This window comes from Aythya fuligula, chromosome Z, assembly GCF_009819795.1.
Source record: "Aythya fuligula isolate bAytFul2 chromosome Z, bAytFul2.pri, whole genome shotgun sequence".
In the NCBI taxonomy this organism is placed as follows: Eukaryota; Metazoa; Chordata; class Aves; order Anseriformes; family Anatidae; genus Aythya; species Aythya fuligula.
In genome coordinates, this window is record NC_045593.1 from 30,452,241 (window position 1) to 30,470,682 (window position 18,442).

The 18,442-nt window shown below is 35.1% G+C and overlaps 1 protein-coding gene across 4 annotated transcripts in view; it reads left to right on the forward strand.

Moving 5' to 3' along the window:
- Positions 1 to 18,442, forward strand: part of JAK2 (Janus kinase 2) — an 88,500-nt gene that overhangs the window by 59,515 nt on the left and 10,543 nt on the right. For all 4 annotated transcript variants that reach the window (XM_032205842.1, XM_032205844.1, XM_032205843.1 and 1 more), the window contains 13 exons: positions 1,268 to 1,425; positions 2,867 to 2,978; positions 4,587 to 4,773; positions 5,490 to 5,617; positions 6,104 to 6,238; positions 7,738 to 7,825; positions 9,853 to 9,980; positions 10,819 to 10,957; positions 12,157 to 12,308; positions 13,367 to 13,517; positions 14,189 to 14,325; positions 16,109 to 16,298; positions 17,078 to 17,202. In XM_032205842.1, coding sequence (XP_032061733.1) covers positions 1,268 to 1,425; positions 2,867 to 2,978; positions 4,587 to 4,773; positions 5,490 to 5,617; positions 6,104 to 6,238; positions 7,738 to 7,825; positions 9,853 to 9,980; positions 10,819 to 10,957; positions 12,157 to 12,308; positions 13,367 to 13,517; positions 14,189 to 14,325; positions 16,109 to 16,298; positions 17,078 to 17,202 — 1,830 coding nt within the window. The remainder of the gene's footprint in view (positions 1 to 1,267; positions 1,426 to 2,866; positions 2,979 to 4,586; positions 4,774 to 5,489; positions 5,618 to 6,103; positions 6,239 to 7,737; positions 7,826 to 9,852; positions 9,981 to 10,818; positions 10,958 to 12,156; positions 12,309 to 13,366; positions 13,518 to 14,188; positions 14,326 to 16,108; positions 16,299 to 17,077; positions 17,203 to 18,442) is intronic.

Genomic DNA, 18,442 nt, shown 5'->3' on the forward strand with positions numbered 1-18,442 from the left:
CCTGTGGACATTTTGCACATCAGAATTAGCTGATGTCTAAACTACATGTTGTGATTTAGTTTTACCTGTTACATCACTAAAATTCATAACAAAAATGTATTTCACACAGTTTTAGGATACATGGCTCAATTAAAATCGCTGGAGTTGTAGATGTGTTGTTTGTGGGGTTTTCCAATCCGGTTGAAACAACTGGAAAGACCGTTGTTTACAGGTCCACTGTAAGATAGAATCTGAAGATTCCAAACAAGTTCTTTGCACTTGATCAAGAGCACCATCTTTTTTTGTTGCTGGCTGGCAGAGAAGTTGCCAAGGACTCATGTACAGCCACTATGTGCGTCTGTCCCCAGAGTCAGTCATGGGGAAGCTTGTGCAGCATGTACTAATAATGCTGATTGGCTATGCTGCCGAATGAAATCTAGTCCAACTTTGTAGATAATGAAATAACACTTCTCAGCTGAAGTGAAGAGAGCCTTTAATGCTCTCATCCAAGTGTCTTGGTTAAGGAAATAGGGATAACTAATAGGGATAACTAAAAGAAAATAGTTTTTTTTTTATGTATTTGGTAGTAATAAATATGTAGTGACGGTTTTAATCTTGCACTGCTCTTACCTATGAAAGTATTGTGTATAGACCTTTACCATACCCAATTTTCCTTTGACCACGTTATTCTCCTCTCTGCTTCCTTCCATTGCACCTCTTTTCACAGTGGTCAAAGGTCAGCTTCTCTCTTTGGTCCAGCTTAAGTTACTAGCTTTTGGTGATGACTAGGTAAATTTTCAGAAAGGTACTTTACTAGAAATTTTTCTTTACTACTTGCGTGCAGCCCCATAGATCTTTGATAAGTAGAGGCTTCCCTTTAGGAAAAAAATAATTACTGTGCTGCCAGTGTAGTAGATGTTTGCCATGCTGAACAGCATCTCCTCAGTTTTTCCATTTCAGATGTTCTCTCTTGTCAGCATCCCTTCCTACTTAATGTGTTTAGACTAAGGTTTTTTTATTTATTTGTGTGTGTTTTTGGCAGATTTGTGTTGGGTTTGAATTTTGAATGTTGAATGTTGCTGACGAGTTTTGGGCACCTAGGAGGTAGAACTATGTAAACAGTAGTTAAAAACATTCTGGATGTATATAATGTACACGCATTTGTATCTGTTATACTATTGCCATATCCAGGAATTTTGCATTGCCTATTATGAATTTAAATTCTCATTCTCTCTCCCTCTTTCTCTCTCTCTCTCTTTTTTTTTTCCCTCCCTTGGCAATTTAACAGGAGGCTGAATTTCAGTCTTTAAAAGAAGCTCTCTCCTTTGTATCATTAATTGATGGATATTACAGATTAACTGCAGATGCCCACCATTATCTCTGTAAAGAAGTAGCACCACCATCAGTGCTTGAAAATATCCAAAGCAACTGCCATGGACCAATTTTGTAAGCAATTTTTCAGCAGCATAACAAGTTGCTATTATTTTTGAAAGATTAACTTTAGCTGATTGTGAACCATGAAGGACATCCTGAGATGTGTATTTATTCCATTCAAGTAACATAAAATGCTTTACATTCTTGCTTTTATTTTTCACTTTTCAGAATGCAATACCTTCTAGATGTATTATTAAAAGTGAAATGAAAGATTGTAGTTTTAATTTCTCCCCTTAGAATTCATTTTTTTTCTTCAAATGAGACAGACAGGAAAATCATGGTGCTGATTTTTACTGAATTACAGTTATAATCAGGGCAGCAATGTATAATGTCATAGAGGATATTATATTTTCACTGCATCCTCTAGCAATTACAGTATTTGAGGAGTAAAGGGGAAAAAGACAAATTCAATACCATTCCTGCAGGGTTCCTGCAGGAAGGCAAAGATTACAGTAAACTGTAATAAACTACTGCTAACCATATAAGTAGGAGGGTTTATTTCATTGTCTCCGTGTTCAATTTTGCTGTACTTTCAGGGAAGAAATTAACTGCTTTATATATTTTTTTTTAACAGTTCATATAATATTGTTCTTTTTTTTTTTTTTTTTGCTGAGGCACACATGAGAACTTAAAAATATTTTGTTATATAGAAGAATAAATGGGTATTTGCTTTAGCTACAGGAAGTTTGAAAAGAGAAATGCAAGATATATTCCATAAAACTATCACTGTCCTACTCTGCTAGTACAGAATGCTTCTGGAATTCTTCCAGTGACAGTAAGAGTGCTGTAACTTTCAGAGGATATGAAGGAAGAGAAGAATAGAGATGTCTACAGTTCAAATCCTGTTTCTTGCACCTTGCAAACCTAGACTAATGCTGTATATTGATCTTTATTTAGGGCTGTTTAGAAGGATGTGCAGTGAGCGTAGACCTTCCCAAGCCATTCTGTTCCTCATTCCCTGAAATGGATGAAAATAGTTAGCAAAGACTTGTTAGAGTGAGATTAGTTCTTGTAATAATAAATGAAGTTTTCTTTTTCATATCATATTTCTTGTTAGCCTTTTCCCAAATTAAATTAGTCATTTTCTGTGCACACAAATACTTCTCTAATTTTAGGTTGGTTGTTAGGCAGTTTTACCACAGCTTCTTCCATGATGGAGGCTGAAAGTCATATCATAAACCTAGCAGAATACTTAAGTCTGCAAAGTTTCTTATCAGGTAGATCACTGTGGTGTTTTCAGTATTAAGAATTTTTAGTATGTTCTTCTATACACAAGCAGCCCCCCCCCCCCCCCCGTTATTGGAAGGTAAGTAGACAAAAAGATTACCTTAAAGGAGATTCTGGAACAAAGAACTTGAATTGGCCTTATATATCTCATAATAGTGTTCATCAGTCAATATCTAATCTTTTTTTTGGAAACTATGCAATATTAAACACTTTCTTTCTACTATAGCATGGACTTTGCTATCAGTAAACTGAAGAAAGCGGGTAATCAGACTGGCTTCTACGTTCTTCGTTGCAGTCCTAAAGATTTTAAAAAATACTTCCTCACCTTTGCGATAGAGGTTTGTATTCTGCCATAAATGGTATTTGCAAAATGTCTATTGCATTACAACAAGGAGTATGACGTGCAATAAATGATTGTGTGTCCTGTTCAAGATGTTCATGTGATGTGTGTATTTATTGTACTGCTACTTGTATCAGGACAATTTCAGGGTTGTGTGAGAAACATACCAAAATGCATTCATGGTAAAGAATTCTCTAATGGCACATAATATACACCCTGAAGATCAAGAGAGGGAGTTCTGCGTTTGGGACATGACTGTTGTACTGTTGTAATTGCTGAGGTGGTGGTGTGTAGTTTTCTGATGGTGGGCTGTTTGTTTTGTGTTTTTATTTTTTATTTTTTCCCACCACAGTTAGGCTAAGGTAGACACTGTTGATTCCCGTGGTGATTTGAGAGTGTCTGTCCTTCAGAGGCTCTTCTAGGTTTAGGTCTTGCCCCCATCCGCTGTGCTGGGCTAGTCAGATTATCTGGCAACTGTCAAGACAGATCTGTGTAGGATATCTGGTGTAGGGTGGAAGCCATGCTTGAAATGTCTGCAGTTCTCATGCTACTAAAGAGCCAGATGTACTTCTGCTCTATGAGATTGCAGTTAGTGATAAATACAGCACTTTAATTTTGCTGTTACATAATTACATGATCTTGTTCCAGTATTTATTTTGTGCCAAAGATGGGCTTCTTTTAATTAAATTAACAGAGCTACCTTGTGTTTGCAACTAGGGAAGGTAGTAATATATGTATTTTCCTACTTGTTTGCAGCAAGCTTTAAAATTTACTAAATACTATCAGAAGTATGTAAATATCTGAAAATGACAAAATAATATTGATGCATGGATGGAGAAGTAAACAGCCCTTTTGAGACCAGTTTCAATAAAATTATATATCCTGTCAGTGAAGTGTGTTTGGTAGAATTTTTTTAGGCTGAGATATCAGTTTGACTCAAGGCATGCTCAAAGTCTGAAAGTCAATCCAGCCATTAATTGACCTGGTCATGTGTGGCTTTTTTTGTTTGTTTGTTTGTTTTTTCCTTGTTATTTCTGGGCAAGCATTTGAGATTCAGAATTTGTTGGAACATTTTTTCACAGCATTAATATGAAGAACCATGAAAGTGCCATTAAGAAATCCTGTCACTTAAAAATATCGAATGGGATTTTCTCAAGATTCACTTCAGTGCATACTGAGAATTTGTACTAGGAACTAATTGCTTACAAATGCAGGATAGACAGCAGAAAAAGTTATTGCTTCCAACATTTTTTCTTTTTTCTTTTTTTTTTTTTTTTAAGACTACCCCTTGCAACCTTGAAAGGGTGAAGAAATTTTCATTACTAGGTCTGAAGGACCATTCCTATGATTCTTTATCTGTTTTCTCAGCTCCATCTTTGCAGATTCAGTAATGTTTGTGCTTAGCATCAGCATACTAACTCTAGTGATGAGAGTAGAATCTAGTTTTCTCAGAATCATTATTACATTGTGAGAACAAAATAACAAATCGTGGTAATATTTTGCTGAAGCATTCTTTCTTCAGTTAGAACAATGCTGTGCATTTAAATATTTTCTAAAGTACTAAATATTGATCTATTTTCTTTTAATGGGAAAAAAATCTCTGCAGCGTGAGAATGCCACTGATTATAAACACTGTTTGATTACGAAGAATGAGAATGGGGAATATAATCTTAGTGGAACCAAGAGAAGTTTTGGTAATCTTAAGGATCTGTTGACCTGTTACCAGACAGAAACTGTCCGTTCAGACAGCATAATTTTCCAGTTCATCAAATGCTGTCCACCAAAACCAAAAGGTAAGAGAAGGTACCTTATTTCTAAACAGGAGTGTTTTCAAGTTTTTGTTTAAAGATTTTAAAATAAAGCAACAGATAAATGACTCTCAGTTAAGCAGATGTATTGGCTTGTATGGGTACTTTTTATTTCACTTACATATTTGTTCATCTTCTTGGTCAGAGTTTCCAGTCATACTGTCTGCCAAATTTTACTTCATTATGACGTGGTCTTCCAGAAGAAATTGTAGTAACTATCACAGTTTCATTATTAGAAGTAAAACCAGTTTCTTATTTGCAGTGGATTGTGTGCAAAAGCATTTCTTCTGCAATCAAGTGTTTTCAAGTCTTGAAAGGGAAAGAACTACTAAAAGTATCATTTCTCACTGTGGATAGATCCAAAAGCAATAGAAACAATAATGGCACGTTTCCAGAGAATTTTTTTAACTGATTGTTGACATGTGAGCTGAATAACGCCAAGGCTGCACTGTGATTTAATCTTCTCTTAACACTGAAAAGTACACACTGAATAGTCCCTGCCAGAGGAGTGGTTTTTTCTTTAGTTTTATTAAATGTTTTCCTTTATGCTGTATGGATTTTTGAATAAATTGGTATCAGTGAAATATCTTATTTTTGTTAGATAACACCTTCTCATTAATAATCTTTCTGAAACAATATATTAATATATAATAGTTCTGTGTTGTATAACTTTATTTTCTTTATTCTCTTTCTTCACCCAGATAAATCAAATCTCCTAGTCTTCAGAAGTAATAGTGTCTCTGATGTACCTTCATCACCAACGCTACAGAGGCACAATAATGTCAACCAGATGGTCTTTCACAAAATCCGGAATGAGGACTTAATCTTTGTAAGTCCTTTAGTTGCTTCTTTAACTGCAGATTGTTGGTTTAGTATATACTAAATTTTTAGAACTCAGTATCTGTTTAAAAGAATCTTATCTGAACTAAGAGATTTTGCTGTAATCTTTCCTTAAAGAGGGAAGTAATTTTTTAATCTTTCTATTATTATTGATATTATTTTGTCCTTTTGACTAAGGTACTGGTTGTTGTTTTCTGTACTTCAAGGGATGTCTAAATATATCTTCATAATAGCAACTCCTTCCTCTCTGGTTCTTGCAGCAATTTATTTCCTGAGACCCTTGACAAATCAATATTTTTTAAAAAATGAGCAAAGACTAGGTTGCTTCTTTGTCCTCTTAGTCTGACTCTAGAGGTGTGCTAACTGTACAGTTTTGCATACATGCGTTACTTAGAGTGGAAGTTTTACACCTTTCACAGAACAGGTAGAGATTTCTCATTTTCCCTGTCTTTTTTTTTTTTTTTTTTTCTTTCAGGAAGAGAGTCTTGGACAGGGCACATTTACTAAGATATTCAAAGGTACAAGGAAAGAAGTGGGAGACTATGGCCAGCTCCATCAAACTGAAGTTCTTTTAAAGGTGCTGGATAAAGTGCATAGAAACTACTCTGAGGTTGGTGTGATTTTTGGCTGTTGTATAATATTTGTCCATCCTGTGTTACTTTTATTAAAAAGAACAACTTGAACACGCTATGTGGCAGAGGGTTGTTTGTTGAACCAAGCTCATTCTTGGCCTTGAGACAATGGGATTGAGACTTGCTCTGAGAAGTACTCTTGCGTGCTTTGTTTCTTCTCTCCTCACTTTCAGAGAAGTCATAGCTACCCATAGCCAGCCAGAGAACAGTTTGCTTGTTTTTTTGTTTGTTAGTTTTTTTGTACCATGCAGGTAGTACAGGAAAAACAGTTTGACCGCAGAATTGCCTGTGTCAGTAAATTCATTATATACAGACAAGGTACCAACAGTTAGAAAAAATACTTTCTTGATTTACTATCTTCAGTTTTTTGGAATATTACAAATTCTCTGATAAAATAGATATTTCACATCAAGTCATAAAACATCAGAAATATTAACGTATGACACACACCCATTTGTAGAATCATCCATATTCAGTTAGGCTTCTCAGTGTTTGAGTGAAGCTGTGAGCAAACCTGAAACACTCTTCTGTACAAACCAGTACTCTGGTAATATAATTAATTTCAAGACTCTGTATGGGAAAATTTAATTTTAAAGAAATTAATAAATGCAGTAATTTTCACTGTTTATTATATATTTTGATTATGTAATCATTTCAAATTCCTGATTATCCTGACAGTATTTTCAGCAAGCCAAGAGAGCCAATCTGGTATTCAGTGAATTTTTCAACTGCTTAGTGCGAATTCTATATTAAAATCTAAACAAAAAGGAAAAGACATTTCCAATAGCTAATATTCATAAGCATTGTATAGACATACACTTAATATTTGAAAACAATAAGCAATATCCTGTATTTGAATTTAGAGAAGTTAACATTTTCAAGTTAAGTGAAAATCAGATGTTAAAGGTACCTTAAGAATATAGAAATATAATCACCTGAAGGAAAACAAGCTAATTTTGACCTCGTCTTACTGGGGAAACAATCAGTACACAAGCAAGCTTAGCTGGAGATACAACTGAAAAGACTAAAAAATGGCTAATAAAATAAGTGTCTGAAACTTTCCTGAGGAGGTCAGGTAAGGTCTCACAGTATTGGACGAGTGATATAATAGTTCTTATCTTTTAACTTAATAATGTTCTTTGAAGAAATAAATTGGAAACTGAATAGTGCATTATGAAAGATTAAATTGGAAACTGAATAGTGCATCATGAATTTGTGCATTGTTTACTTAGTTGAGATAGAAGAAATGATTCTCTTTAAAATGTGGAGATACACCTGCCTGCAGAAATAAAGATCGCTAACCTCTCTGGAGTGTGGATTGTTATTTAAAAGAAAACAAAAACAAAACACAGGGTCTTTGTATTGAGATAGGAGTTGAAATGGTTTTTAAAATATCCATGGTTTTAACAAAGTTTTTAGAAATAATGTATTGCAGTTTGCTTTCACTGATTTATTCTCTCTTCTTTCTCTTTCTAAGTCCTTCTTTGAGGCAGCAAGTATGATGAGCCAGCTTTCTTACAAGCATTTGGTATTAAATTATGGAGTCTGCGTGTGCGGAGAGGAGAGTAAGTAGAAATAACTTGCTTTTTTCACAAATTTTATACATCTGTCATTAGAGTTTGCTGTTGGAACCTTGTAAAAATAGGGAAGAAATTAAAACAACCTGTTCCCCACAAAAACTCTACAAACGTTAATAATAGTAAAAATTTATTTTCTGCAGAATTAGAATGTCTGTTTAGTTTAACCTACTGCATTGTAACTATTTACTAGTATGTTTCTAAAAACACCCGATATGGAACATCCATCTATACGATGATGGAATAACAATCTTCATAATGAAAGCTTGATTTTGGACATCTGTCCAATTTTTGTATGGTGTCTTTGAATTCACATTGTTGTATCTCACTTTAACAGTTTCTGTCTTAATTCAGTCTTTGGCAGAGATGCCAGTTTGCAGTAAAAACATGTTTTTTTTCTGTGATTAGCAATCTGTAACAAACTGAAGCATTTTTACAGTAACTGTTTATTATGTAGACAGCAGGCTCCATTCAGAGAGAGGGCATTTGCAAAGCAGGCGGGGGGTGTTCTAGTGGACGTCACTTCTCTTAGCAGGTTGGAAAAGGCAGCATAATGTGTGGCTGAGAACTTACAATACCACTTTCTTTAAAAAAAAATAAAATAAAATTGTTTTCATACTTTATTCATGGAATCATGTACAAGGACAATATATAAAATCAAATGTAAGGAGTGTATCGTTTTGAAATAAACAAAAAGAACAAACTAGTTACCTAAGAATGGATGCGGTTGCTTATTTTTCCTTTAGAGCACAGTTGTCATCCATAGTCTGTTTTAATTCTGGAGACAAGAGGCTTGCTACATTTTAGCAAGAGGCAGAAATTTAGCAGAGGCAGAAATGGGAAGAGAAACTGTTATATTTTATTCCCTGTCAGACATTTGATGTACAGATTTGAGAATAATTTCTACATGTAATCATGTTGTTCTTATAAAAAAAAAAAAAATCCAACTACTAAATAAACATTGTGAAAATCAGTTTGTTTTCATTAACTAAATACAATACTGGTAGTTTCTGGTGTCTTCAGAGTCTAAAAAGCATGGCAATGTGAGCATCCTCTCTACAGTTTCCTGAGGACAGGAAGCAGAGAGGCAGGTGCCAGTCTATCAGTGATGACAAGACGTGTGGGGATGGCACAAAGCAGCACCAGGGGAGATTCAGACTGGACATTAGGAAAAATTTCTGTGCCGTGAGGGTGGCCAAACTCTGGAACATGCTTCCTAGAGAGATGCCCCAAACCTGTCAGTGTTCAAGAGACATTTGGATGTCTTTATTAGTATGTTTTACCCTTTGGTCAGCCCTGAAGAGGTCAGGCAGTTGGACTAGATGATCTTTGAAGGTCCCTTCCAAATGAACTGTTCTATTTGATTCCATTCTGATCTTGCAGCTGAAGGCAAGAGTTGAGTCATGCAATTTGAAGCTTTGTATAGGAAGTGTTGAAGACTGTGTAGCAGTATGAAATTCATCTTGTTTTGTGGGTTATTTGCTGCATGACTGCATGGAGACATGTGTCATACATATACGTTTGTTTTTTAGTGCAAATTTTTATTGGTCTGTTTTTAAGACCATCTTGTTTCAGGAATAAAAAAAAAAAAAAAAAAATTTCCAGTAAGATTGCAGACTGTAATCAACTAAGAAATGAGTGACTTGAAATTTTGACTTATTACATTCATGTTACTGTGCAGTACTGTGTTTGTCAGAAGCGACATTATTTATTGTGCCTGTGGAGTGAGGATGGATGCTCACCGGACTTGTTAAGGCTGAAACCTATTTTGCAAAAGAATGATTTAACTCTTGTAATTTTGCATTTTAGAAGAAATTAGTCAAAATTTAGCACCCTGAAGAAATGTAAATAGCATAGAACATTTATGGCAATATTAAGATGTCATATAAGCTTCAATTTATAGTGAATTCACCAATATGTATCAAAGAAAGTGGTCTGTAATGCTTGGATAATGTGTCTGCCTGAAATTTCATTTATTTTCTGTTAACTGTTACTCTTTTAACATTTTAAATCAGATATCCTTGTACAAGAGTATGTGAAATTTGGATCCTTGGACACGTATTTGAAAAAGAACAAAAATGTTATCAATATCGTGTGGAAGCTGGAAGTAGCCAAACAATTGGCATTAGCTATGCATTTCCTGGTGGGTTGTTTATTCTTCAGTTTTGTTAGTGGTTGAATTCAAGTGTTCCAGGTTAATGTATATAGAAGGTCTAAGCCATTACCCTACTTCTAGAAACTAAATGGGGATTGTGAAAATAAGATGACATTTGTGAATAGCCAAGGACAGACCTTTGTACCATATGCAAAATGTAGTTTTTTTCTCATTTTTTAAATACTTCTTCATTCATTTTGAAATAAAAACACTTTTCCAGCAATAATTCTGGAAAAGTTATTTCTCCAGCAATAATTTTCTTCCTGCATTTTCCACCTCAGCTAATGGTTCTGAACATATAAACGCTTTCCTGGTAGTGTTAGTAGCTAAGCACTGGAAGGAAAAAGTGTTTCCCTGTTAAAAGGGCCAGTACATTCTTTTTGCGCATTAGGTACCAATCTTCTATCAGTTTAAATGAGCATAAAGACCTTTATTTGAAACAGGATATGTGATTAGATTAATTTTCCTTTTAACAGAATCTAACTGTTCTTTTAGGGACATGGTTTAGTGGCTGGCACTTGTAGTAGGGTAATGGTTGGACCAGATGAGCTTGGAGGTCTTTTGCAATCCTTATGATTTTATATGTATCATATATAATGATAGCTATTAACTCAAAATTTTATGTAGATAATTAAAATGAAAGTAATTTGGCTAGAAACTGTTAACTTTGAGAGGAACTGGTGAAAGTTCTGAAATTTGGTGTGCCTTATCTATGATCATTATTTGTTTTGTTTCCCTCATGCTGTGAAGTACTGATTTTTTTAAAATACCTTTTCAAAGGTAGTTTTTTTTGTCTATATATAAAAGATGCATTTCTGTTCATCAGGAGGATAAAGGCCTTGTTCACGGAAATGTCTGTGCAAAAAACATCTTGCTTATCAGAGAGGAAGACAGGAAGTCTGGAAACCTTCCATTTATAAAACTAAGTGATCCTGGCATCAGTATTACAGTTTTGCCAAGAGATAGTAAGTCTTTGTGTCAACTTCCTTGTTTATTGCTTATGACTTGAAAATTAAGCTTTGTTTGTGTTTTTTTTTTTTTTTTTCTTGTCACCATTGCTGTCATAATAAGTTACTTCATTCTTCTATCCCTTTAAAATAATCCCTGCAGTTCTAGTCAGCTGTCACACAGCTATCCATTGTGGAAATGTTTCCTGCTGTCCTCAATCTGAAGAAGTATTTTTCACTGGTAGTGCTATTAGTATACTATAATGTACCACAAGTAAGCATGCAGGTTGCTGCTGGAGTAAGCATCCTATTATTGATCAGGTTTCAATTGAAAATTAAGTTAAATTATCTCCACTGCATTTCTTGGTGAATACCTGAAGTCACTGACGATACTAAAAGTAAGCCTCTGCCACTGAGGCTGTTTCATTGCTTTATAAACAGCAAAATTAATTCAGTCTAGAAGAAACATATAGTGTGTGCAAGATCATTATGCTTGCAAGATCATTATGCTAATGAAATTGAAGTAACATTATTCTTTATATAGTCTTTTTAATGGAAAAACAAACATACGTTAGATTTGTTGATTCTATAGATACCAAAAGAAGTAATGCACCTAAGATACTATAAGCAGCGTAGTGCTATTAGTTTCCAATTAATTTTTCCCCTTTTAATATAAGAAGCCTTCATTAATCTTACAAGATCTCACTTTAAGAAGCTTTAAATCTGCATCAGCGCAATACCATATTTAAGCCTCTTACTAGAATCAGTACCAAAAGTTCAAAAATCAAAAAGTAGGGAATTTCTCACTGTGGCTCCTTTATATTGCTGCACCATAATGTGTCAACAACTAGTAAAGTACTTCTGGCTCTTTGCAATCTAGTTACTTCACAGAAGCTACTAAACCCTGGTAACATTGGGGAAAATGTTAAATCAGAACAAAAATATAATCTGAAAATAAGGTTTACAATTTTTGAGAACATTAGTCTAATTTTATAATAAAATCAATGATTCTCTATTCGGTTTCATAAGTATTATTTTTATAGATATTCTGTAGCATTTTCTAGGAAAGAACAAAAACTTGGAAAGGCATTAAAAACCTCTCACAGAATGAAATACCTATGTATACTAAAATAATTTTTACTGAATCAAATATGTTATAAAATTTTCTAGTTTTATTATTGATCTTAACATGTTGTTTCCATTGTGCAACTGCACAGTTCTTCTTGAAAGAATACCATGGGTTCCACCTGAATGTATTGAGAATCCCAAACAATTAAGCCTGGCTACAGATAAATGGAGTTTTGGTACTACTTTGTGGGAAATCTGCAGTGGAGGAGACAAACCTCTGAGTGCACTGGATTCTTCAAGGGTAAATATTACTGGATCTTCAGTAATAAGTTGGATACTTAACACATATGCTGCTGTAACTAATCAGCATGTAAAATGGTGTGGCCCATGACCACTGTAAGCAAAACTATACTTTTACTAGTAGGCAGTGATCAGAAGTGATGATTTGAGGATGGTTTGTATGTTGTTGCTTTTGATTTTTATGGGGACAAGTACAGTTTTGGCCCTATTATCTTGCCCACATTTCTGTTGCTTTGTTACAACAGTATATAATTTTAAAGAAAAAGCATTCCTAACAATGTACATGGCTTTTAATTGGCATTATTGTAGTTACGCTGTTACTGAACACCTTACATTCTGTAAGATTGTGTGTGTTGCTGACAATTCTATTTTATCTAAACCAGAATTGTTAACTTTGTCTTAACATGAGGTGAGATGTGTGAGGGAATTATATTCCACAGAAAATACTACTACTTCTGTATTTAATTACTCTGTAGTTTGAAGGGAAAAGATGATTACTACTCTCTAAAATGGTTTATAGTATTATTATAAAAGGACTACTACTTCTTACAAAGTCTCATCCAGTTTCCCAGGTGTTGTAATCAGCTCTTACAAGAAACTCCAAGGTCTACTTTAGACCTAGCTTTTAGATATCTGTGTATTTCAGAAGTTGCCCTCCTGTCTGCTACTAATCCACATGCTTTTGTAATAATAATGAAGCTTTTTATATCTAAAGAAGCTCACATAGCCCAAAGATGGACAAATCTTTCTGTTGGATTCATCCAATTTAGGTTTCATGAAATTACCAACAAAGGAGACACCATCTTTCTCATTATCTTTCTCTCTTACCTTCCACCAGTAACTGCCTGGGAATTTTTCAACTCATTACTCTAAATTCTGCCAGTTTTGCTACATTGTCAGTCTTGGCTTTTGATGTAAATTGGTCAGATGTGCACGTTGGTGAGATAAAAAGCCTAGGCTGAGAGCTGTATTTTTTGGTTGCTTTGGTCAGAATGTTATGGTTACCGCAACTCTTTGTGGCGATATATTAAGGTGTTTTTTATCTCTCTTTAATTACAGAAACTACAGTTTTATGAGGACAGACACCAACTTCCTGCACCCAACTGGACAGAGCTAGCAAACCTTATAAACAACTGTATGGATTATGAGCCAGATTTCAGGCCTTCATTTAGAGCAATTATACGTGACTTGAATAGTTTGTTCACTCCAGGTGAGTCCAAGTCTGTGATACAACAAGAATACACTAGACAAAAAGAACCCTGATTTCTATTGTTTCACTTTCACATAGCGCATTCAGTTTTGAGATGTTAATCTACAACCTCTTTCGAAAGCAAACACATAAGTTAGCAGTATTATATTATTACTGTTTAGGTTGCTCTGAGAGAATACATTAAAAGTTAGCATTATTATTCAAAGCAGTTTTTTGGTTTGATTAGTATCTATCTTAAATTTTTTATCTCCTAACCAAGAATACTTATGAAGCTGTTTTGTCTCTGAAAATAGAAAGACGTTATTTATTTTATTAAGAGAAAGATGCATGTTATCACAAGCACTTGTGAGGTTTTCATTTCTCTCCTCCACAGCTGTGGGGTCACTGCACAATAGCTGTTAAACTGAAGTACAATAGGCCTGTAAAAAATTGTATTTGGAAATTACAGCAAGACTCACTGTGAGTTAAGAGAAGGTATTTGGCTGTTTGGTAATAGCTCTTTGTCTCTATGGCTGGAAATTACTATGTAGAAATTAAGGGGATTGTTAATATTCCACTAAGCTCAGGGTATGCCTAGCAGAGGTAGAACATGCATTGTAATATTCTTTTTCATTTTCCTTTCTGCTTCTCTGTGCTTTCTTCTCCCTTTCTTTATTCCTCCTTCCCCTCAGATTACGAGTTATTGACAGAAAATGATATGTTGCCAAATATGCGAATTGGCGCACTTGGATTTTCTGGGGCTTTTGAAGATCGGGACCCAACACAATTTGAAGAAAGACATCTTAAGTTTTTACAGCAACTTGGCAAGGTAGGTTGTTTGGAAATTCTCTAAATGCCCAGAAAAGAAACATCTTTTTCAGATATCTTCTGATGACCCCATATACATATGACATTGAACACTTCAATTACAGAAAGTAATAATTTGAGTCACAACACGATTTTCAAGCTCCTTTCAATTCTTTTTTCAGTTTCACAAGGTAATTAGATAGGAAAAAAGTGGCTGGTCTCTACAATGAATCCAATCACACTGAAAGGCTAATTTCTCCAGTTATTTCTTAATAATGCTGAGCTGTTGTTGTGGTTCAACTCATCAGGCAACTAAGCACTATACATCTTTTTGTGTACTCCACACCCCTGCAGTGAGATGGGGGAGACAACTATAGTGTGTGTGTAAAACTGATAAAGACAATTTATTAGAACAGAAAAGGAAAATAACGATGATGATAATACACAAAGCAGGTAATGCACAATGCAATTGCTCACAACCCACTGACTGATGTCCAGCCTGTCTCTGAGCAGCAGCCCCCTACCCCTGGCCAACCACTCCAGTTTTTGTTCAGCATGACATCATATGGTATGGACTATCCCTCTGGCCAGTTGGTACCAGCTGTTGTAGTCATGAACACTCCCACGTTCTTGTGCACCCCCAGCATCCTCATTGGTAGGGCAGCATGAGAAGCAGAAAGTCATTGTCTCTGTGTAAGCACTGTTCTGGAATAACTAAAACATAAGTATGTTATCAGCATTGTTCTTGTCCTAAACCCAAAACACAGCACCCAATCAGCTACTAGGAAAAAAATTAACTCTATCCCAGCCCAAGCCAGGACAGCTGCATCTGAAACTTGTTTTTTGTCAGATGTGATTCATTTGAAATTGTTCCAGAGTAATCTTGCATAGAACTAGTGGTTTTTTTTTTTTTTTGTACGTGCATATTCTGGGATATCTACGTATACAGTCTCTGAACTCAGTAGTGTGTTTGAGATATATGTAAACCTTGAACATTTTAGACTTTAGAAGTCATCATTTCACTGCTAGTTTTGCAAGTCATTGCAGGCTGGCTATGGAAAGCATGCCTAGACAGATGACTTAGTGTAGCTGACAGTGTTACCAAAGTATCATTTTTCCAGAATGGTCTCTTGCTTTTTTGTATTGCTATTGGCATGATAGATACATATTCATTTGACTCCAAGTACTAGGGAAAACAAGTCTGAAAGCAAAGTAGCAGAACTACTTTTATTTGCAGGTGATTGTTGACTTTAAACAACAAAATGGCAGAGGGAGAGGAACAGAGTTGTAGGTAATGACTGCAAAAAAGAAGGTAAAGAAAATCTGAACAGAGAGAAGGAAGAAAGTAGAACAGAAAAACAGCTTGGGAAAAACTAAAACAACCAAGCAAACAAAACACAAAAAACAGCCAGGAGAAGCCTTAATGTGATGTGGTTTTGCAAGTTCAGGAAAAGAGCTATCTCAGAAGGTGTCATGGAATTGTAGATAGAAATTTGTGGAGAAGGGGGAGAAAATAAATGTAGGTCACCCTCCTTTCCTCCAGTGCTGTTTGCTTCCTTTCATAGAGCGTGTTTCTTATAGACAGTTGTTATGGAGCTGTGACCTGTGATCGTGCACTCCTACCTTTTTTCAGGTAGGGTTTGTGGTATTTCACTTAAATAATTGTCTGGTATTACATAAAACTTATTACATAATTGCATTATTTAATGCTAGTACATTGAGCACTGAGGCTATTATGAACATTTATTAAGAAAGAGAATGGTGTGGACTCATTTGTAATTCAAATACTTCTACTTCTGATCTAGGGAAATTTTGGCAGTGTTGAGATGTGCCGGTATGACCCCCTACAGGATAATACTGGAGAGGTGGTGGCTGTGAAAAAGCTGCAACATAGCACAGAAGAGCACCTTAGGGACTTCGAAAGAGAAATTGAAATACTTAAATCTCTGCAGCATGATAACATTGTTAAATACAAAGGAGTGTGCTACAGTGCAGGTATGTGCTATACTGAATACACCTTCAGCAATGCACCTAAGCATGCATACTGCGAGAAATTCAGAGAAATAAGTGTTTATGAAAGTTACCCATTTTCTTTATCTTAAAGTATGAAAGTCTTCCTAGAAATTAATTTGGGGTTAAATAGGAAAATATAACCATTTTTTAACTGTTGGCTTTTTTGTCACTTAATGTGATATTCCAGAGTGGATAATATCACTTCTCATATAGTCTGTATAACAGGAGACAGGAAGAAATTTCAGAAACAGATTTATTTGAGTTAATCGTTCATGGTGTTGAAAATGAGTGAAAACATGTTTTTTTGCCCAAGGTCTTAAGAAAAAAAAAACTGTAAGAGAAAAAAAAAAAAAAAACACAAAAACTTGCGTTCAAAATCTGACTAAGTTTTAAAGATGGTAAAATTGCAGAACAGGTGATGTCAGTTACTATTCTGAGTTTTACCTCAGCAATGAAGAGGAATTATATAAAACAAAGACACATATGGGTGGCACTTCTACTTTGCTTCAGCAATAGAAGCTGAAGTCATGATGAGGTGATATGGATCCACATTATTGCTATGTTTAAATAAATGGCAATTCTTTAACAAATGCAGTTAACTAACAGATGAAAAATTGCTTAGTGATGAACATATAATAAATTGTGTGTTTTGGTAGTAAGACTTCTCTATTACTTTTATTCGTTTGTAAACACCTATTTCAAAACTTTGCATTGGAAAATGACAGAAAAATTATATGTTTTTTTTGCTGTTGTCATCAAAGGTCGTAGGAATCTGAGATTAATTATGGAGTATTTACCGTATGGAAGTTTACGAGATTATCTGCAGAAACACAAAGAAAGACTGGACCACAAGAAGCTTTTGCTGTATGCATCTCAGATATGCAAAGTAAGAGGGCTTTCAGATGATTAATATTTTTCAACAATATCTCTCCATTTTGCACAGAAATCAATTGTTTTGGTGTATCCCTTATTGTTGGGCTGCTAGCAAAGCATAGACCTTACAAAATAGCAATGCATATTCATATATTCAAGAACTTTACAAATTTCTGAGTATCTCAGTGGTATTGACTCATCCATCTGCTAACTGAGGGAGAATATTTACCTTTTATTTTACTGTTTGTTTAATTCATATTTTCATTCGGAAGAATTAAAAACTCTTTTATTCCTAATGAGAGCTGGAATAGAATTTTGGAAGAGTTCATATACTTGTCCAAGCAAACACTTTTTGACATACTGTAACTGATTTTTCAGAACTTAGATATTCAGCTATAAACCACTATTAACAGTATGCATATGCTTAAGACATTTTCTTTAAAATGCAAATACTCTTACCTTATTAATCTACTGGAGCAAAAATATATGATTTTTGTGTGAAGAAATAGAGGCCATGGATGTTCACAAAGCTGTAAAAATTAGTCTCACAGATTAGCCCTGAAAATCCCTCATAAAATTCTGAAAAGAGAGGCAAAAATATGATCTCCCTTGTAGCTACTTCATTTCCTCAGAAGCAGGGTGTATACCTGCCCTAGATTTATTCTGTTGTTGTGCTTGAGATATGAGGAACATGGACACTATAGATTTCTCTGCGTGTTCAGCAGCTTGAATAAAGAAAGAAAAGAGCAAAGCAGGCAGATAGACATGCATGCACACACACACACCACGCACACTCTGCTCTCCCTGTTCCCCTTCCCCAAGGTAACTTCCATTCTCAGTTTTCCACATCAAGCATGGAAACAGTAGGTTATTTAGTGAGTATTCTTCAGGGTACGTAGCCCCTACCTATTTTCACATATAGTAAACTTGTGTCCTGCCACATTCAGGGCATTTTCTGTCTGCACTATCCCTAGAAAAGGCCTAACAAGAACGAGGCAGGAGAGTCTCTGCAAAAAGCAAGATCTTCTCCAGGCATTCGAACTTTTCATCTGGTGAACACAGCTTGATAGTTTCCTTCTTGTAACTGGACTGACTTAGTAAACCTTTTAGCTGCTGAACCTGGAGCATGTCCAGATGAATGCTGCATGCTTCTTTATCAGCCGATTCTACGTATTCATGTATTCACTGAAATAAAGCTAGGTGAGTTGTCTCCAGCAAAGCCTCCTAGATGGGCAAGCAGTCTGCAACAGAGC